General features: G+C 44.7%; 1 protein-coding gene across 7 annotated transcripts in view; it reads right to left on the bottom strand.

Moving 5' to 3' along the window:
• Nucleotides 1-1,402: 1,402 nt before the first annotated feature.
• Nucleotides 1,403-21,467, bottom strand: part of ankhd1 (ankyrin repeat and KH domain containing 1) — a 41,195-nt gene continuing 21,130 nt past the window's right edge. Inside the window, exons 3-34 of one of the 7 annotated variants that reach the window (XM_037545859.1) lie at nucleotides 20,536-20,692; nucleotides 19,691-19,853; nucleotides 19,261-19,408; nucleotides 18,842-19,075; nucleotides 18,624-18,718; nucleotides 17,342-17,579; nucleotides 16,612-16,803; nucleotides 16,185-16,294; nucleotides 15,988-16,075; nucleotides 15,488-15,615; nucleotides 15,077-15,220; nucleotides 14,849-14,951; nucleotides 13,819-14,706; nucleotides 13,467-13,600; nucleotides 11,398-11,509; nucleotides 11,177-11,322; nucleotides 10,869-11,011; nucleotides 10,534-10,747; nucleotides 9,600-9,775; nucleotides 9,332-9,494; nucleotides 9,049-9,144; nucleotides 8,829-8,945; nucleotides 6,570-6,732; nucleotides 5,946-6,447; nucleotides 5,585-5,740; nucleotides 5,321-5,470; nucleotides 3,566-5,205; nucleotides 3,215-3,400; nucleotides 2,861-3,115; nucleotides 2,535-2,710; nucleotides 2,216-2,380; nucleotides 1,403-1,991 (exon numbers count right to left, since the gene is read on the bottom strand). In XM_037545859.1, the coding sequence (XP_037401756.1) occupies nucleotides 1,932-1,991; nucleotides 2,216-2,380; nucleotides 2,535-2,710; nucleotides 2,861-3,115; nucleotides 3,215-3,400; nucleotides 3,566-5,205; nucleotides 5,321-5,470; nucleotides 5,585-5,740; nucleotides 5,946-6,447; nucleotides 6,570-6,732; nucleotides 8,829-8,945; nucleotides 9,049-9,144; nucleotides 9,332-9,494; nucleotides 9,600-9,775; nucleotides 10,534-10,747; nucleotides 10,869-11,011; nucleotides 11,177-11,322; nucleotides 11,398-11,509; nucleotides 13,467-13,600; nucleotides 13,819-14,706; nucleotides 14,849-14,951; nucleotides 15,077-15,220; nucleotides 15,488-15,615; nucleotides 15,988-16,075; nucleotides 16,185-16,294; nucleotides 16,612-16,803; nucleotides 17,342-17,579; nucleotides 18,624-18,718; nucleotides 18,842-19,075; nucleotides 19,261-19,408; nucleotides 19,691-19,853; nucleotides 20,536-20,692 (7,442 nt within the window). In that variant the 3' untranslated portion in view covers nucleotides 1,403-1,931. The remainder of the gene's footprint in view (nucleotides 1,992-2,215; nucleotides 2,381-2,534; nucleotides 2,711-2,860; nucleotides 3,116-3,214; nucleotides 3,401-3,565; nucleotides 5,206-5,320; nucleotides 5,471-5,584; nucleotides 5,741-5,945; nucleotides 6,448-6,569; nucleotides 6,733-8,828; nucleotides 8,946-9,048; nucleotides 9,145-9,331; nucleotides 9,495-9,599; nucleotides 9,776-10,533; nucleotides 10,748-10,868; nucleotides 11,012-11,176; nucleotides 11,323-11,397; nucleotides 11,510-13,466; nucleotides 13,601-13,818; nucleotides 14,707-14,848; nucleotides 14,952-15,076; nucleotides 15,221-15,487; nucleotides 15,616-15,987; nucleotides 16,076-16,184; nucleotides 16,295-16,611; nucleotides 16,804-17,341; nucleotides 17,580-18,623; nucleotides 18,719-18,841; nucleotides 19,076-19,260; nucleotides 19,409-19,690; nucleotides 19,854-20,535; nucleotides 20,693-21,467) is intronic. The other 6 variants (XM_037545861.1, XM_037545860.1, XM_037545862.1 and 3 more) reach the window with 6 other exon arrangements.

Raw genomic sequence — 21,467 nt, 5'->3', positions numbered from 1 at the left:
TCAAACAGGCCAAGAACCATTAAACACTCATCTCTAGCAGGTATTACCCGTTCCTCATTCTGCCGTTTTCCATGTTTAACAGTCTGGTGTAATGGTCCCGGCAATTATGCTGTATTGGATCTTATTCTACGAACCAGAAACTTCCACTGAGCCGAGTGGCTTTAAATCATTATACATCAGCTGTACACATTTAAGAACATTATCCTCCAGAATCCTTCAGGTTATTCTACTTATCGCTGTAGTCGGAAAAAAACTCGTATCTGCAAAACGACAACTTTACTGGAGGAGGAAAAACATTATTTTTAATGCAAGTCAAAAGAACCAGAATTCCCCACAATGTAAATGCCAACTGACATTTTCAAATCATGGCAAAAACCCTCCTCTTTTTTCGGTTTTCACAGTTATATTACTTAGATGTGTGTTACTGAACTTGAATGAGAGAAATGATCTTTGTAGCGACTTTTTGTTCATGAAGCATGTGGTTCATTCACGTGTCAGTTTGACGCTCACATGTTCAGGGCACCGGAATACACGTACGAATGACTTACCCATGTAAATGTGAGCGAATTTGACGGCTCAGATCTGTGCAAAAATTCAGAAATGAGCCTTGTACTACGGGTATAACCCAAGGTAATATGAGCTACTTCACCTGCTTTACATCCACGTGTGCTTTCCAAAGTAAAAGTATTTGAATATAATCAACTTACAATAACAATGGGCTGTTACTTCTTTAGCTCATGTTAGTTCCCTGGTCATATCTAAAAATCTTACATTAACCGATAAGATGTTTCACCTCCCACCCCCATTAGTGAAAACACTGAGCTAGTGGACTTTAATGATGAAACTCTATATTCTTCTCGCTCCCACTCAGCACCTGTAACTGGACCACATATAAGACTGAGATGGATTTGTTACGGGGTATTGGATGATGTTGGTGTAGACTTAAAATACAATTGTTAGCCTTTCTAAAAAAATTACCCCAAATGTTGTGTTCATCAACTGATGCTTAGTGATACCTCCGTTTCTCAATCACACACATCCTGTTTTTAACTTTTACAAAATATTACACCATGTATACTGCACTTAACCTGTCCAGCTTCTGCCCAATGACAGCTGGGACAGGCTCCATCACCCCCCCCCCCCCCCCACGCGATCCAGAAGGACCAGCAGTTCAGACAATGCGTGTGCACGCTGCATTTTATAGTGAACATGTGCGTAATTGCACCCCCTGTCTGCACAAGTGACAATGATCTCATGTCAAATTAATGTGCAGATAGTATATCTAGCCTGTTTAAACAGTCACTTCTGATAAAGATGAAGGCTACAGTCTCTCACATGACCATTTCTTCCACCGCAATAGAGAGACCACAGTTTCATTTAAAAGAGCAAGACACCATTTGGATACATTTCCAACTTTTTATTGAATATTAAGGTAAATATTTCACATTAATACAGGCTACATAAAGTAGAGCCACTATACGACATGAAATTTACTCTCATTTTAACCCTTTTTCAGTATGTAAACAATTATACATGTATTTACCACTCTAAAAGGTCTGATTTCTCTCTTTATGTAATCATCTAGTTCTTGGCCGTGTATAAATAGCGCACTGTCCTATTGAGCCCTGCAGACCAAGAACACTTTATGTGGGGCTTAAATGTCAAAATGGCTATACTACTCAGAGAATGTATCCTGTTAAACAGGCAATCGATTTGTTCATAGACAGTGGTAAACACGTTAAAGCCCACACTGGATTCTTTCTTTTTAGTTAGGCACATCAAAAGGTGTCCGTCTCTCAAATTTCATAACTTTTTTTTATACTTTAAGGGGACACTCCTAGGTTAACATTTTGGTAATTATGTAATTATCTTGTTCTTTAACGTGTATTTCTTGTTACTGCTCCTATGCCTCAGTCTCTAGGTGTGTGTGTTTAGTTGACATGATTCAGATGCACATTTCCCACGTGCGGGGCCCAAGTCCCAGGCCAGACCTGAAACGACAAGGTTTCAACAGTCAGGAGAGGCGACATCTATACAAAGAACTGTAATTTCATGGCAACTCAGAGAAGAACAATAGGTCTAGAATTGGTCTGGAATGTCAGTACATACAGACAATGTTCAATGAGAGGAAAAAAAAGCATAACAGACAGAGAAAGAGCACTCTTGCTCCTGCTTTCCTTGGCCACAATAGAGCAAAGATGCTCAGAACAGTTACCTGCTGTGGGTCTGAATTCTCAGCCGAGTTGGGGACGACTTTCAGGATGGGATTCCAGGCAGGGTCAGTGGTGTGGAGTCCGTTGTACATTGGGCCTCCAGGACCCTCAGCCATTTGAGGGTGAGGAGGGATCATTGTGCCACCATACATTGACATAGGTAACCCCTAACCAAAAAGAACAGAGACCACAAAAAATTCTGAATTACTGAACTCTGATATGCAAAAATAAATGACAAGAATTTTTTTTAAACAAATACGTTATCTATAATACACCACCCGACTGGGAACTTTACAGCTATTCCTGATGTAGCATTCAAACCTTGGGGAAATCCATGAAGTTAGTGGGCATGGGCTGGTGGAAGGTGTTGGAAGGAGCTACAATTCCGGTGTCATCTCGCTCCATAGCCTGATGCTGGGAGAAGGCCGACTGCTCTTGCAGCTGCTGGTGCATCATAGGCCCTCCCATCAGGGGTTGAGACCAGCCTGACATTGCTTCTGTGGAGAGAACAGTCGAACATGTGTTCTTTTATCCCAAATACAAGCCACTATGCAGGTACAGGTATATGAAAATATGCACAACACACATGGTCAAAACTCAGCTAAATACACAGTTGTTAACTATATTCTTCCTCCCATGTCACTCACCAGAGGCACTGCCCACTCCAAAAGACCAGATGCCACCCTGTCCGACCGGCGGCGTGTAACTGGTGGGCAGCATGGTGTGGTTGACTGAGCCTGTCTGCCGGATGCGAGCCAGGCGCTCAGTGCCAATGGGCGGGGGCACTTTACGATCCTGCTGGCTAGAGCTGCTGGGCTTGGCCTGGATCAGGGCAGGGGTCACGGTGGATGTGCACAGAGGGGAGGATGCTCCAGATGACACTGACGGCACCGGAGACTCACCTAAATAAGACAAACATTTATTGCATGCGCCTGTCCAGTAAATAAAAATGGTTGCATATCATATTTGGAATGAAAGAATGTAGAATGGCAGTTATTTACTTATTCTCGTACAGGATGTAGAGGCACTCCAAGGATGAGGGGAGAAGTGCTGACGGCTGAAAGATGGTGTTCCAACAGGAGCTGGACCCTGCAGAAACACAGGGCTGGCTGACATACTTGTAGCAAAGCTGGTGAGCGCGGTAGAAGAAGAGATGGAATTGCCTATGGGATCCATTGGGTGCATTCCTAATAAAAATAAAATAAAATAAATAAATAAAAGACTCAAAGTTAAATGTACATTACACTTGCTTGGCAATGTTAAAAGAAATTAGTCCAGATACATCAAATTATGCTAGCTAGATTATCCAGATATTATGGCTATAAATTAATTTTTAGGTCTTGGACACTTACCGATGGGGCTAGACACTATTCTTTGGGAGGCGCAGCGATACCCTGGTGCCTTTGAACCATCAGGAGGGGGCATGTTGCTCTCCATCTGTCCCATCCCTCCCATGTAGGCAGGGGGTGCACTGTAGGGCTGTTCCTGTGGAGTGCGTGTGGGAAGATGACATGCCCCCCACACCTGATTGTTGCCCACCTGATTGCTGTCAAAGATACTGCTGAAGTGATTGAAAAGAGCTGCAGGGCCAAAATTTGGAGGCAGCTGAGCTTTCCCACCGTGGAGAGGCAACTGGGAGCCATTCATCATGCCCATCGTTGAGGACATCTGCAGGGATGGGGGTGGCATGCTGGCAGCAGCTAGACTGGGTTGGGGAGGTTGCTGCTGCTTGAGAGGTTCTTGTGTTGTGCCTGGAGGCACAAACACAGACTGCTCCGGCAAAGGGGCTCCAGGTGTCATGGCGTAGTAGGGAGCTGGAGGTGGCATTCGGGGTGACACCCCGGGTGCAGCTGGTGTGTAGTGAGGTAAGGTGCTGCTGGTGTTGGTGAGGGTGCTGCTGCAGGTTGGTGGTGCAGAACGAGAGACTGGCAGAGTGGTGCTGGGCTGGGTTGTGGAGGAGGAGCTAGGCTCTGTGCTGGAGGTGAAGGGCAGGGGCAGCTGCTGTCTACTATCTGGCTGCATGGGCAGCGCAGGCTGTGCCGATGGAGATGCAGGGAAGTGCAAAGGAGCCAAGGGGCTGGGGCCCTCACAAGTAGCACCTGAAACAGGAACTGCCAGGTCTGCCGGCTTCTCTTTAGCAGGCGTGCCAGCAGCGGGAGGCTCTGGCTTGGGGGCTGGGGGATGCTGTGAAGGTGGGGCAATTGGGGCAGGCGGAGGTGGAGGGGTTGTGGAGGTGGTGGGAGCACAACTGATGGGAACAGGTGGGGCCTGTGCAGTAGAAGAACTACTAGTAGTGGTAGCAATGGCAGGTGCAACACCAGACTTGGGCTCAGCAGAGAAAAGCTGTTTCCTGACGGAGGTGGGTGTGGGTGTGTTGGAGGGTGCAGTGTTGGTGGGTGAGGCAGTGGAGCCAGGGGTGACAGTAGCAGTAGATGCTGGGGTAGGGTGCTCGGTGGTAGCGGGGGCAGAATTAGAAGGTCGTGGGGCAGCACTGCCAGTGTGTTTGGGCGAGCTGTTAGCACTGCCAGGGCTCACAGGACGTACAGGGAATGGGCCCCAAGTGTTAGGGGAGGGCGAGAAGGTGCCGCCAAACTGTGCCATGGGCAGACGGGGGTGACGGATCTGGTGCATGGTCTGAGCTGCCAGCAGGGCCAGCTGGGGGTGTGTGTAGGCCAGTGGAGGCAAAGAGACGAAAGGAGGTCTGACACCAGGTGGCATGTTTTTGCCCAATTTGCCAGCCTGCTGAGCAGTCGAGTTGGAGGAGGACTGGAAGGACACGCTGGAGGAGGGCACAACTGATGGCAAGCCTTTTGAAGTGGCTGCAGTGGTGCTGGTGGCTCCTGTGGAAGTGGTGTAGGTGGAACCAATTTTGGTATTGGTGCCAGGCTGACGAATGTGGTTGCGAGGAATCAGGTCTTCCAACTCTTTGGCAGGGTCCTGAATTAGCGCATTGATCAATTGAACAGCGTGCCGTGTGGACTCCGTGCCACCTCTGAAAAGCAGTGGACAAAGTGTGTAAGGGACAGCATGTAGAAGACCTAAGCATACCACTGAAAGTCAAACATATGATCAAAGTACAAAATATATGAAGTAAAAACAATTTGCACCTGATGGTGATCATTCTCTCGCCATTCTTGTCCTTCTGTTTGTCAACATCTATGTGTGCACCTGTCACGTCTTGAATGGCTGTAATATTGCAGCCACCTCTGCCCATGATCCGAGACACCACAGAGGCTGGGACTGAGAGCTTCTTTGATCTGGAAAAAAGAAAATTAAAAATCTAAGCAATTTTTATAAATCATGTTAATGTAATACAGAAGGAGGGAAAGTTTTTCATGACCACCCCCCCCCCTCTCTTTTATGCCACTTACCTCCGGACAACCTCTTTCCACCCCTCCTCTCTTTTCTGGCCCCTCTTGGGGCTGGTGAGGTTCATTTTGCTGTTGGGTGAGGTGACTGGCAGTGAAATGGTCTTAAGTGAAGAGGGTAGGGAATTGGAAGGCAGGTCACTAATGACCTCATGAGCTCTGTAAAGGAAAAATACAGAATAAGACGGAGGTAACCTAACACACTATTGTGAAGTAATAAGTGCATACTGTAATGCACTTGGCAACAAAGCACCCTCAACAATAGACAAGCTTTGAGGGGGAAAACTGGTGATATTGTAATTTTAATCCCAACTGTACAACTATCAATAGAGTATTTACTGTGTAATACTGAAATAGCTCTTACTTCTGTTGTGGTTTAGAGATGGATACGGTGACTTTCTCCTCCCGGGAGGCAGGCAGCGATAGGCCCTGCCTCTTTTCAGTCATAGGTTGAGGTTGGTTGGAACTTGTAGGTGCCGAGGAGGACGATGAGGAGGACGATGAGGAGGGCAGGTCAGCCAGCTCCTGGCTTTTACTGCCATTGCTGCTCTCACTGTTGCAATCAGTGCTGTCCAGGTTGTCCGAGTCACTGGTGCCCCCCGGTGCCCCACCGCCTCGGGGTTCACCATGGATCTTGTTTTTGTCGGCCTTCTGCTGGGCCAATGCCACCTGAGGGTCCTGTAGGATGATGGGCTCACTGGGTGAGTCCCTGGTCTTGTTCTTTTTATTTTTGCGGTTGGTACTAGGTGTGGTGGCCACATTGGCGCGCTTCTTGCCAAAGGCATTAGTGAAGGTGGTGGAGGTTGCAGAGATGCCAATGGTGGTGGTGGTAGTGGCGCTAGGGGGCTCAATGGGGACGTCCACCTCTGCCAAGGCAGATTTAAAAAAAAGTAATAAGCAGTTACATTTAAGAGTACGCTATACATGGAAAAAATATTAGTGAAAGGAAATACAGAAAAATTTAAGAAAAGTAAAATAACCAACATACCTTCAGCAGAGTCCTCTTTCTGGTCCTGCGTCTCAGAAAACACATCCTTCACTTTTGCCTCTTCTTCTAGCTTCTTCTTCTGCTCCTCCTTCTTCTTCTTGCGCTTCTCTTTGCGCTTCTCTCTCTTTGCAGCCAGAGCTTGTTTTTTACTTTCTTCACGGGACTGTCAAACAAAGGCATACAATCAGTTTCACCCAATACAACCTAATTTTACCTCCCATAAACCAAAGTGTTCCATGCATGAAAGGCTGCTATGACGGGTAAATGTATGCTTTAGTGCAGGGGTGACATTTTGAGTTGAGGGTCATACTGGTCAAAAACTCAAAAGGAGCTGCATCAATATATCTAAGCATTTGCTATTACTATGGGTCATTTTAATTAATTTTATGTTTACTGAAGTGACATTTAGTGACCAAGCAATTTGTATTGTATGACTGCAAAAAACAATGCAGGTTGTAATTACTTTGTAGTTCTTTAACTGTAGAATAAACATCGTTAAAGCGTTAAACTGTTAAAGCATCCTGTTGAGATTTACCAATTACCTGTTAGACAAAAAAATCTTATCAACAAACTATAAACTGACAGTCAAAAGGCAGCCATGAAAACTGCATGATACGCCACTATATTGTCTGATCTCTCATCTACTGCATTTGAAAAACAAATGGTTTTACTCTCTCCTTCAACTGCTTGTCTAAATCTGATCGTCTTGACAAATTTGTATTAGCAAAAGCCTGTTGCTTGTCAGGGCACACCAGTGCAGCTCCCATTAACGAAGCCTAGTTTTGTTATTGCTTAATAAATTACTTTGGCATATTCTGAAGCAGTCATGCTTTTTGAGAGCTGCAGTTAGTTTGTTTACTACACTATTTTGCCAACAGTATTTGCTCGTCTGCCTTAATACGCATATGAACTTGAGTTAATATGATGTCGGCCCACCCTTTGCAGCTATAACAACTTCAACTCTTCTGGGGAAGCTTTCCACAAGGGTTTGGAGTGTGTTTATGGGAATTTTTGACCATTCTTACAGAAGCGCATTTGTGAGGTCAGACACGGATGTTGGATGAGAAGGCCTGGCTCGCAGTCTCCACTCTAATTCATCCCTAAGGCGTTCTATCGGGTTGAGGCCAGGACTCTGTGCAGGCCAGTCAAGTTCCTTCACACCAAACTCTTATCAATGTCTTTATGGACCTTGCTTTGTGCACTGGTGCACAGGAAGGGGCCATCCCCAAACTGTTCCCACAAAGTTGGGAGCTTGAAATTGTACAAAAGGGAAGCGTGATTTGTCACTCCATCTCCACTGCTCTAGGGTCCAGTGGTGGCGCTTTACACCAATGCATTCAACGCATTGCACTGCGCTTGGTGATGTAAGGCTTGGACGCAGCTGCTCGGCCCTGGAAACCCATTACATGAAGCTCTGTATGCACTGTTCTTGAGCTAATCTGAAGGCCTACACGCCTCAACATCCGCTGACCCCGCTTTGTCATTTTACGTGGCCTACCACTTCGTGGTTGAGCTGCTGTCATTCCCAATCGCTTACACTTTGTTATACCACTGACAGCTGACTGTGGAATATTTAGTAGTGAGGAAATTTCACGACTGGACTTGCTGTACAGGTGGTATCGTGTCACGGTACCATGCTGGAATTCAGTGAGCTCCTGAGAGTGGCCCATTCTTTCACAAATGTTTGTAGAAGCAGTCTGCATGTCTAGGTGCTTTGTTTTATACACCTGTGGCCACGGAGGTGATTGGAACACCTGAATTCAATTACTTTCACAGGTGAGTGAATACTTTTGGCAAAACAGTATGTCTATCCGTAGCTGCCCAGTAATCTGGTCGTACATTGTCCACGATTTAGTTTCATAGCACCTTCGAATGTTCGATTCTTTGGGCGTGGTTGCTGGGAACAAATTCCTCAAATGGGCTTGTAGTGTATTTTCCAGAACAAATTGTCCCTTTCTCCTAGAACACTTTCAGAATCCACCTGGCTTTTTTTTCTGCCAAGACATTCATCATTGCACAAAGCTGCTAGCTTGCACTTGTCCATTATGAGCGACTAAGAAACTACACCAAGAATGACATAAAAGACCTTTAGTAAATTAGTAATTGAATCTGGGCAACAATAAAAGTTACTATGGTTTACTATGAGCCCCTTATTTCACTCATTAATCCATATGTTTTGCACCCCTGCTTTAAGTGGATATATACACCCTCATTATTGGAACATTATGTCTAAGCACAGTGTCTGAAGCTACAGCACACCTTTTCAAGATCAAGTTCCTTGAGCAGAATGCTGGCATTCTTGTTAGCCTCAGCAGCCTGCTGGTCTTTGGCTTTGACAATGGTCTCCATGCACTGATGACACTTCTTCAGCACCTCCTGGGAGCCAAACACAGTTTAGTTGAATGTTTATACCAAAAAAATCCATCCCACAAGCTACAAATTGAACCCATTAAGTGTAAAATAATGCTTCAGTACACACCTTGTCTGTGATGGTGGCAATGTATCTCATGCACTCAATATCAGAGGGGAACTGATTCACCTCCTTCACCAAGTACTGGACCACTTTCACATGTCCCTAAAATGAGAAAAAAAAAAGTCTCAGTCTTGGAATGCAATAAAGTTTCCCTTCCACTGTGACACACTTATTTTATATTTAATTTTTCAGATTTCATTTATATTTTATGGAAAACAGTCATTAATTTTCACAACTGATCATAATTTTAAGACCTAACATTCCTGGGTCAAACATCCAATGTTCTCACCTTACGGAATGCTGCCATGAGAGGGGTGATCTTACGGTTGTCCGCTGCATCCACATCAGCTCCGGCTTGCACTAGAAGCTGCACTACATCAAAATGGCCCCCATTTGCAGCCAGCCACAGAGGAGTGTTCCCCTTCTTATTACGTACGTCGATGTGAGCCCCTCTATTGGAAAACAGGAAAGAGCAACATGATCTCTGCAATGCTAATCATGTAGTTCTTGCATGTAGTTCAAGAGACAGCATATTGATAGTAAGTGCTACTACTTACCTATTAATGAGGAGCTCACAAAATTTGTAGTGGCCCTTGTCTGCAGCAATGGTCAAGGCAGTGTCACGAGATGAAGGGACAGGAGGGGCATTGACATCTGCACCTTTATCCAGAAGCACACGGCCCACCTCAGCATAGCCACCGGACGCTGCTTCCATAAGAGGGGTGAGCCCCGTCTGACACAAAAGATCATAATTACACCAGAGAGCAAAGCACAACACAAATGCACTAGGGATGTAATTTCATAGTTCTGAATTTGAATTAAAGTGTTTGGTACAAGGTAAACTCACAAATGAAGGGAACGAAACATTACTTTTACTCTTAATAAAAACATTGCACATGTTTACATGCACTTAATAATTGGATTTCTGCAGTCATCTGATTATCCAAGTGGTCATGTAAAACAGCATACTCTGATTTACTGGATAAGATTAAGGTGTGGAAATCCAATAAAAGAGAGCTAGATTTTAGCTCCATGTATACCTTTACTCTGATTTCTTTCATTTTTCTCAGTCTGTGCATATGCGAAAAGAGACCACTCTCCTGGAAATACACAGTACCCACGACACGGCAACAAAACACTTAAGAGATGCTGGAACTAACAGGAAGCTTGATGAAATGAACACTTAGAACACTGTTGATTTTCTAGATGTACATTTCCTGCTAAAATTACCCCATTAAAAAAAAGCCACGGAATTACATTCACGCCACATCTTATTTTATGAGTTTATTGGCTGGCTGCAAAGCAAAAAAATTTGCCTGACTAATACAGACCCAGAGTTTTCCAGTATCTTATTAACCAAGCGCATGTAAAGCACTGAACGGATTACTTACAAAAATCGGACTTTCTGTAGTTACCGGATTAAGTACCGAAGTCTGATGAGAACAAAAGGTGAGATTTGAGTGAAAAGCATGCTCTTTGAAGGTAACTGACCTTGGCACGGTGCTCTACGTTAGCCTTGCGGTCCAACAGCAAGCTGACCACTTCGGCCCTGCCCTGGAAGCAGGCCAGTGTTAGCGCTGTATTGCGATTGGTCTCAATCTGAGCATTGATGTCAGAGCCCATGTCCAGCAGCAACTTCACTGCAGGTACATGGCCGTTCATGGCTGCCAGCATTAGAGGAGAGATTCCCAGCTTGCTGCCCGTCCTAGAATGGTCAAAAAGGCAGATGATATTAGTGAAAAGACATGAGAAAAGACATTTCAAAAGGATCACACCTTAAAAGACACTTCACAGGAAAATGGGTACAAATGGGAAAATTATTTGACCTAGAGTTAATCTCAGCTCCAGCGTTAAGGAGGATCTTGATTATATTGACGTAGCCTCCTGAGGCGGCTAGGCTAAGTGGGGTATAGTCAGACACATTACGGTGCTCCTTGTTAGCGCCACGGAGCAGCAACAGTTCCACCACCTGTGGAGAAGGAGCCAGAAGTTAGATATACTGTCTAAAGAACTATCCTGAGTAACCAAAGGAAGTAGCCACAGCTATAAGCAGCTTCCCCTACAATTATTTTACGTTGTCTTGTATACAAGAGATCAGAGAAATTATGGATGCTATTAGGAGTTTTAAACGCACCTCTTGTCTGCCACCCGAGCAGGCCAGAGAGAGAGGGGTGTCTTTGGTCCTCTCGGACTGAGCCTCAATGTCTCCACCTTTGTCCAGGAGGATCTCAACAACGCCAACATGACCCGCAGTAGCAGCCAGGATCAGAGGAGTGAATCCTGTGGACAGAGAAAGAAATTCAGATTTTGCTTTGGCTCCTTATAGTAGTTTGAGGGGTTGGAATGTTGACTTACCTTTCTTGTCCCGGTGCTCAATGTTGGCCCCTCGCGCAATGAGCACTGACACCAGCTCCTCATGGCCGCCTGCACATGCCAGAGTCAGAGCAGTGTCATGATTGCTCTCCGTCTGAAGGGGTGAGAAGTAAAAATAAAGATTAATGCCACAAGTACAATGTAGTTCTGTGCCTCTCATTTTACATGTTATGTCCAAAAGTATTTAGACACCCCTTGGTAAATTAGGCTACGTTCACACAGCAGGTGGCCCAAATCCAATCTCTTTCTTCATATGTGACTATGGCATGCGCCCGCCCCACCGGGCCCCGGAAATGACAGCGGCGACGACCCTCGGCGAGGACGGCAGGGAGAGAGATGCGTGTGTGGAGGGGGCAAAGCGCAAAGCCCAAGCTCCCCCGATGGACTCAAGTCACGAGAGTGACGGCGGGAGGAGGAGGACGCTGGTGCTGGCCATGTGAGGGACCAGAGCAGCGAGCTCTCGGTCCCTCTTGGCTCGGGTGCTCACGCTGCACTAAATGAGAGCCAGCTGATGCTGATCTGGCTGGCACCGTGAGTGCCTTTTAAAAAGAGCTGAGAGGGAACAGAGCAATAGAGAGAGGGATGAGTAGCAGCAGCGGACTGAAGAGCTGAAAAGCTTGAGTAGGAGACTAAGCCAAGCTGGCTGAAGCCACTAAAAAGTGGCCGGTTTAGCATAGCGTTGGTTGTGTTTACTTTGTGTGTTTATTTCAGTGAAATGGAAATAGGTTAAAGAAACAGGGCTGCTGCAACTCTGAACCCTGCCTCCAGCGTCCTCCTTGAGCCTGGGGTAGCACATGCAGTGCTACAGTGACTCGGTTGAGTCATCTATGTGTCAATGTAAACACCAAAAAAAATTGCATGGCATCTGACATTTTCAATTACAATTTGAGACTCTTTCATGTGTGGTACCGAAATCCGATATGTATCCGACTCTGAACAGCCAGATCGGAATTCTTGCGACTTCTATGTCAGTACAACTTGACAATGTTAGAATTTCGTGCTGCAGAGACTCAAAAATTTATGCTGATTTTTCTGTACCAAAAAAATTACAAGAGACTCGCTCCATGTTCAAAGAGGTTTACAAAGAACTGGCTAAACACGGCCGGGGGAGAACTAGGCTGCAGCAGCAAAGAACAGTTTAAAGAGGACACAAACCAAGAAAGTGGGCATTACCGAATAATGTGCCCCTTTAATGGCAAACTAACACACTGTGGGTGATGAACCCAGCTGTCCACCATTGGAACTTTATAATCACTTCTGTGATGCTGACAAAGACGAAGCTGAAAGCTCCGGGAGTGACTGGCGCACGCTGGCCTTCATGATTGTTTACCTCTGGACGAGCCACATGAAGCATTGTTCTTTCACTGTTGACCTGCATGCAAGTCAGTTTAGGAGCTGATCTGTTCAGACTAATGTCACATACAGATCACATTTAAAAGATAATGTGAACAGCCAAAAATAAATAATCGGATTTGGTGTGAACATCAGATTCGGGCCACTTTTACCTGCCATGTAAATATAGCCTTAGTACTTAAAAAGGTGCACCTACTGCTAACACATGCACTGAAACAGTGCACACAAAAAAGATATTACCACAGAATGGAACACTCTGGAGAAAAAGCACACAGGCCTACTGCCGAGCATCAACTAGAGAGGTGTAAAGCTTGAGCTGACAAACGGTGGGCTGCTGGGGCAGTTGGAGTGCTGTTAATGCAGAACTAATCATCCAAAATCAGTGCCTGACCTCACTAATGCTGCTCTTGTGGCTGAATGTAATCAAATCCTCACAGCAATGTTCTAACATCTACTGAAAAGGCTTCCCAGAACAGTGATAGCTGTATAGCTATTACTGCAGCTATCCATAATAATACCCTTGATTTCAGACAAAAGGCTGTATGTCTATAAAGTTCTACAAGTCTGTCAAAAATTGTAAACTTGGAAATGATTTATTCTCCAAAACTATAAAGCATCTTGCACCAGTTTCTTTTCAGTGCACATCTTTTTGTAGCAGCCGAGCATGTGCCATTTGATTAAGTGAGCTCAGAGCTTACGTGTGCATCGATGTCTACGGACGGGTAGAGCGGGAGCATGGAGGGTGGAGTGACAGTGCTGATGGGCGTCTGTGTTGTGGGCTGAGGTATAGGTGAGGTCGTAGTGGTTAACATAGGCACTCTGCTGCTCACTGCTGCAGATGAGAGAAAAGATTCTGTCATGAATGTCAAGACATTATAAAAAGAAACAAAACCATCAACTGCATGTTGCCACACACACACCTAAACAACATGGTCCTTGGTGTTTTATTTTGTTGTTTTTAGGAGAGTACCATTAAATTACAGTGAGCCTACCTTTTCCAATGACTGTTCAATTGCAAAAAGTTCAAGGGCTCCACAACTCTCAGCTCACCTGCCATGATGTCATCCAGCGTGTCTGTAAGCGTCTGTGCAGGTGTGGCCACCATGAGGCCATCAGGAGCCTGTGCCAGAAGACCGGGCCCCAGGCCTGAAAGCTGCTGGCCCAACATCACCCTCTGCAGATCTGGGCTGTTGCTGCCTGGGTATTCGGCACTGCCGAAGTCTGTGGACTGCTGTGCTGCCAGGGGCTGAATGGGAACGAAGCTGGTCTGCAAAGGGGGAGGCGTGGGGCCCTGCAAGCCATGTGGCTGAGGAGGTGGCGGAGGCGGTAGCTGTGCTGAATCACGATACAGAATGGTGTCCACCTGCGGCAATTCCGTGTAGTCTCTATCTTCTTCATCCTCATCCTCGTCATCTTCATCATCGTCCTCCTCTTCGTCATCCGCGGGGGCAGGTTGGTGGTCCTCCTCATCGAGGTTACCCTCACCATCAGTGTTAGAGCCCAGCTGCGTGGCCTGGAGTGGCAGGGGGGTGCCGGGCGCCTCCACCCCTGCCGCCTGGCCCGGCTCCTCCTTGATCCCCTTAGCTTCCATGTACTCTTTGGTGAACTGCTGCTGCGTCTTGAGCTGCAGCTGCCGCTCCACCTTCTGCAACTCCTTCAAGATCTTTTTCTTCTTCTGTACCTGCTCCTCGCGGCTTTTCTTCAGCTCCTCAATCTTGTCTTTGGTGAGCGGCTCGCCCTGGATCAGCTCTAGTGACTGCAGCTGGGCCTTCTCGATTGCACTGATGCGCTGGCCAAGTTCGTTCAGCTTGCCTTCAGTCTCCTCCACAATGCACTCCAGCGGCTGGTAAGGGTGAAAGGGCGGCAGCAGGTCAGCATCCAGCCCCCCTGTAGCCACCGTGTTTCCCTGCAAAGAGCTCAGCCTCTGCTTGGACATACCTGATCAGCAGAAAATATGAGGTGAAAATTTTATCATTAAGCTTGCACAGCACAACAGGAATATGACATTTTATGTGTAGTGTCAAACACCTGCAAGTTTTTTCAAAGCTTAATTTTTGACTGAAGAACAAAGATAAATAACCTTTGTTTGTGACTGGTGGTGGCGTGGCGATAGTGGAGGGCACTCTGTCTGGCTCCTGAGGGGGTACCACCATGGCCAGGGCTTGGAATGGAACTCTAGGAGCCTGTGGATATGAAAAATACATTTTCAGGGTTTGAAAGGTATGTAAAAATGTAGTATGTGTAATGTTTGTGTCTGCTAGCACTTACGGTAATATCATGGCATAATGAGAGCGCTGCAACTCCTTACCTGCGATGTGTCATGGGAGGGAGGCGTGAGCTGGGACAGGTCTGGGGCAGGGACTGACAAAATGTTGTTTGGGTAGTCTAGCAGGTAAGACACTACATTTGTGTGACCACCCTTAGCAGCTTCAATCAGCATTGTAGAGCCATCCTGGTTGGAATAGATCAAAGACTTATCAGCACCTGAGACGCGTAGACAGCCTGGTAAAAAATCTTGCAAACACAGAGCAAAGCTCACAAAGAATGAATGAATCAGGTATAGTATAGCCTGTAGAAAAAAAAATCATTAATTTCTAATGCCCAGAACACAAACTATGAAGTAAACTGAAGAGAATTTCTCCAAGTGAGTATTTTAGCTCAGAAAAAGGCTTCATCCGAGTACCACAATCTATCTGCATCGGTTAACACAACTACCCACCTTCAGTCTATGAGTGGGGTCTGCACCATGAGCCAGCAAAAGCTCCACCACAGCCAGGTGGCCTCCAGCACAGGCCAGAGACACCACAGTGTGATCATTATTGGCCGTAGCTCTATTCACATTAGCACCTGTATAAAAGACAATAAAATGCCTAATAAGAAGACTATGTGCAGAAGTGGTGTTACAACAATTATGTACATATCAATCTATATTTGCCCCATGATTTTGTAAATCTGACACCATTTGTTATCTATTTGATGGTTCGAGTAGTGGCATGCACTTTCAATGCCAACAGTGTAAGTGTCTACACTGAAGGGCTACATTTACTGTATAAAAGAAGAAAACACTTCCAGATATATTGTGCAAGCCTAAATATCTCGCTTATTCCGTGTTTCTTACTAAAGGTTACTGCACATGAAGTGTTTAGGTACGAAAATCTATGAGGTATATTGTTACAGTTGACAAATAGTAAATTTGTATGGATCTCAGCAGACACTAACCTTTACTGATTAAGAACTGTACAGTGCAGAGGTGTCCTGCTCTGGCTGCTTTCATCAGTGGCGTCCTCCCACCTTCTGACTCATGTTCCTTGAAAGCAAAAAGAGTTAAAAAAAGTCAAAAACAGCCCTACCAGTACAAAAACAGCACCAAAAAATAATAAAATAAACAAATAAAAACAAAACAAAAAGGCACAAACCAGGTCAGCCCCAGTCTGAAGCAGCACATCAGCTACATCTGTATGTCCGTTTTCACAGGCATATGTCAGTGCTGTGTCCCCCGTGGCTGTGGTGGCATGGACGTTAGCTGCTGAGTAGAGAGCAACACAAATGACCCTTATGTTCGCTCAATGACAAAACAACTATGCAATGAAATTTATTTATTTATTTTAAAAAGATACATATATACACACATACATACATCCCTGCAGGGATCCTGACAACTGAAGAACAGGGTGAAAGGGGGCTAATAACGTATGCAGGGAAACAGATGGTCTACACTCTAATTATAGAACTACAAAATGCACCTACAGGGTAAGTGAAGCTTATAAAATGGACAAAAAGGGGGTGTTCCTAATAAAGTGCTCGATGAGTATGTGTGAAACAAATATGACCAAAATGTCTCACCAGCAGCAAGCAGGTACTTGACCAGCTCCAGATGCCCCTCCTGTGCAGCCTCCATGAGAGGAGTGGAACAGCCAAGTTCAATGTCTGCTCCAGCTTTGATGAGGAAATCCGCCACCTCCAAGAAGCCACCACAGCAGGCCAGAGTCAGAGCAGTCTCCTGCGTCTCCTCTGTCTGAGCATTGATGTTCGCGCCTACACACAGCATTCCAGTGGTAACTTTAGTCACTTTAGTAACATGCCTGAAACTATGAGAAAATATTAAAATAAAACTAGAACAAATGACAGCTGAAAAACTACCAAGTAGAAAACTTGCCTAAAAGTTTAAGCCAGCACTAAACTGTTTTTTCTTAAGGCTACAAAAGTTGGCATGCAGAATCAGAGGAATTAATAGGCCACACATTTTAAATAATGCACTCCATATTGTACATACACTTACTTTATGCATAGCATGTATATTGCAGCCAGTAAATAAATCATAACAGTTGCTTTCATTCAATATACACAAACAGCAAGTCAAACTAAAATCACTTGTAACTTGTTTTTGCAGTCAGTTCAGTAATGTTTTAGTGCTTCAGACTAGCACTCTTTCATGGGTCTCAGTTCACACCAGCAGCAGATCCACAGAGGACTTGCAAGCCTAAACCATATTTTCTGGCTCATGTAAACACATTGTATATTTACTATTCAAAATACAGATACAAAAGGTCAAGTCAATTCACAATCTTTCTACCTTGTGCAAGAAGGAGAGCTACCATCTCCTCATGGCCTTCACGTGCAGCCTCCATGAGAGGAGTGTAGCCCTCATCATTGACCTCCTCCAGGTTGGCCCCTCTCTCAATTAGCAAAGCTGCCAGCTCCACATGTCCTCCACAAGCTGCCAGTGTCAGTGGAGATTCAAACGAATCTGCTGGCATGTTCACCTGTGCACCGCTGTCCAATAGTAACCGTGCCACCTCTACATGACCGTCCTACACAGAACAGAGAAAGAGCTCACACAAGTTACACCCCAATGGCCAAGAAGCAAGTACTATGAACTGAGGGGTTTTTTTTTGGTACATGTCCGATTCTCTCTGGGATATGACATGAAGGTCTTGGCTCTTATAGCTTGAAGCTACTCTCAATCCTATCAGGGTTTGTACACTTCTTAATTAAACAGTGGAATTCCACGACTTTACCATGATGTAAAATGAAATCTCCATGATAAACATAGTGCTGGGCTAGCTGGGCAATATAAAATCTATACCAGAACACCATGGTGCTGGCATATTATTTCCTATTTTAGTGATACTTTTGCCATTTGATGTTTCATTTTGTGCAGTTTTCTCATGACATGTAGTCCTTGATGGTTTACATTCAAGTAATTTTCTTAAAATCCATAAAAATAAGTAAATAGGAAGCATGAGTTTATTAACTTTAATAAAGTTTAATATCACTTGACAGCATGAAAGTGATATTAACATTAAAGTATGGACAGCTGTTCTTAGAGGAAAAAAAAATGTACATTATCTTAACATAAACTTGATATTTAAATTTTATTAGCTAGTAAGTCAAGTCGTTCAGTGTCTTGTCATAACACATCAATTCTTTAAGAACTGTGACATGTGGAAAACACAATGCATCTCACATGGGAAAAGCATTATCAAATGAACTTTGGCGTTAGCCATCACTGGACAATTGAAGGCTAATGGCGGGTTACCGGTAGCTGTTCATGACCTCTGCCACTCACAGCTGAAATGACACAGCCAGAGCAAATGTGCTGTGGAAAACTGTACACTACAGTCATACATTCACAGACAGCTAACAAGGTATTTGCTTGTGTTACCAATTTTACTATGGACATTTAAAAAGCAAATCACTGGAGGAATTTGCAGGTGAGTTTTAGAGAACTTGTCCTCATTACCAGGTCATATCAAACACTGTGAGACTACTCTGATTGAGAATGTAACAAAATAATAATAATAATAATAATAATAATAATAATAATAATAATAATAATAATAAAGCATTCCCACCATGCAGGCTTCCATAAGGGCTGTGTGCATCTCGTCTGTCTTGTGCTCCTGGTCAGCTCCTGCCTCCAAGAGAAACCTCACCATGTCCAAGTGTCCTGTATCAAAGCCAGAAGACTTATTCTCTGCCTTCATACTTCTTCACAGCTTGTCTACAATTGTGTGCATGTGTACTGTAAAGAACATAGCGCTCAATCTACAATGGCTATTCTGGCACTCACCTTTATAGCAGGCTAGTGTGAGTGCACTTTCTTTAAACTCATTGGAGTGTGTGTTGATCCCAGCGCCATACTCCAGGAGGACACGCGCTACCTCCACATGGCCCGCGCTAGCTGCCTCCATCAGAGGCGTGTGGCCATTCTCATTATGATCCTCAATGTTGGCTCCCTCCTTCAGGAGAACTTTGACCACGTCTAGGAAACCTCCCGCACATGCATATGTGAGAGCAGTGTTACCTAATAAGGAGGAGAGGAGCAAGAGAAATATGAGCCTTATAAAACCTGAAGGCTTCACTGTAAAATCCATATGCAAAATGCAATCTTTAAAGTGTACTGCCATGTAGAAACAGCAGATGAGGCAGAAAAATCACTTCCTTCGAATAAAGCAGGATAGGTTAACCTTAAAGATGTCGCTACTGCACCTGTAGAGGACTGTGCATTGACGTCCGCTCCATGCATCAGGAGCAGTCTGACGATGTCTACATAACCCCCACTGGCAGCAGCCATGAGCGGCGTAATGTCTCCTTTGATACCCCTGTCTTCTACATTAGCATGCATGGCCAGCAAGACCTACAAAAACACAAGTACACAATTTAAACGTGGAGGGAAAAAAAAAAAAAAAAAAAAAATCTTAGTAGGGATATAATCAACATATCCAAAAAATACATAACTGAGATCTAATTCAAATATAAATATGGTATGACCCATTACTCATCCACTTTGATGTCAGGACCCAAATACACAACTAGAGGTTAACCAATTTTAGAGTTTAGTGCATATGAATGTTGGCAGGGCAACAGCATTACAAAAGAGCAGTGTGCGTGCATAACGGAGGCAGTGTGTGGACCCTACCTGTGCGAGTTCATAGTATCCAGCAGAGCAGGCCAGACACAGCAAGCTCTCTCCCTCTTCTGTGTGCTCGTTGACGCTGCGGCCCTCGTCCAGCAGCTTCCTCACCGCGTTCACATCTCCATCGGAGCAGGCCTCAGCCAGGCTACGGCTAAAAATAACCAGACTGCTACAATTACTGCGACTGTGCAGGCGAAGCTAAGCTAGCTACACTGACTGGATCCTCCAGGAATCAAACATGCCTCTATAAATTACAGAATAAAGATACAGAATAAGTAGCTCAGCTACTTAATTAATGCATAGTGCATAGCTCACCAAGTACAATGTAACAGTACATACAAAAGATATGGGCCCTTTAATGAAGTATATATCATGGAAAACCAGATTATCTTAAATGACAGAGGATGATGTAGTGCGTAAGAATTGCTTAAGTTTCAAAATCCTGTACCACTCCCTAGTCTTTTTACAGTCAAAATATGGAAACTAATCTGTGAAAACAGCCCGTTTTCAAGGTCACAAAAAACATACACCTGCCTATTCAGTCTACAGCAGTTTAGCGCTGCCCATTCACATTGAAATTAAGGAGTGTTGTGGCCAAGACTGCTTTTTAAAACAGGAACAATACAGGACATCCAATCAGAACAGATCATGTACATACATCTATCTTAAAGGCAGCTAAAACCTCTAAATAAATAAATAAATAAATATATATAGAGAGAGAGCGAGCGAGCGAGAGCGAGAGCGAGAGAGAGAGAGAGACCCTTGGAGAGTTTGTAAGAAATAGGTGAATAACAACAGAAAGTATGTACATTGAAGTATAATGTGAACATGTGAGAGAAGATGCCTACTTGTCTGCCTGGCTGGCGTTGAGTGTGTTTTCTGCCCTCATGCGGGTGAGGGCGGCGGCAGCCTCATCTAGCGCGCAGCTCACTGATGACGTCAGGCGGCGGAGCACCTCGGGATCTGCGAAGGCTTTGCCATCGGCAGTGGAGAGTTTACCAATGCCTGCAGCGTCCAGACACACACCAGCAATACGCAGCATCCAAGGCCAAAGGCATCCGCAGTTAGTGCAGGCCCAAGTCACACAAACACACACACACACACACACACACACACGACACACCATGGTTAGGTATGTTCAAACCATGCAGCATGGTGGGGTGCACAAGAATTATGGCAAACTGCACAAAATGACTGATTTGGTGGCTACCTAAGGTGGACTCCACAATTCACAAATAGTCTTAAAATATGTGTGAGGTACAGTTAAATTTGTCACACAGAGATCTAACAGTTCTGCCCATCGCAAAACTACACCCTACAACACTAAAGGTTTTTATTGTACATTAAAAGGAGTATGGAAACAGCAGCTTACCAAAACTGTGCATCAGAATGTGACTGGGTTATGGAAACAACTGTCCAACTACCAGGTGTTAAAGCTACATCTCAAGTTTCTTAAAAGGTGTCACTGTTCAACATAATTAAAAGTACAACCTGAAGCCTGAGGGAGCTGCAACTACAAAAGGCACAGCAAGAGCACCTTCATGCATCATCATGTACAGGCAACATCACATAGGTTGCAATTCCAGTATCATTAACATCCCATCAGCACTTCAGTTCATTTGATTTAATTGAAAAAACATAAGGATCAAGAGGTTTTTTTTTTTTTCCCAATTAATAGATTTGATAAGATTCCTGGAGTGTACAACAGCATCATACCACACAAAACATGAATGGGAAGAGTTGCATATGAACTGTTAGTGTCAGTCCTTCCTTTAAAAAC

Source organism: Pygocentrus nattereri, chromosome 16, assembly GCF_015220715.1.
Source record: "Pygocentrus nattereri isolate fPygNat1 chromosome 16, fPygNat1.pri, whole genome shotgun sequence".
Taxonomy (NCBI): Eukaryota; Metazoa; Chordata; class Actinopteri; order Characiformes; family Serrasalmidae; genus Pygocentrus; species Pygocentrus nattereri.
The sequence above is the reverse complement of the archived record's forward strand: the minus strand, read 5'-3'. Positions and strand labels throughout refer to the sequence as shown.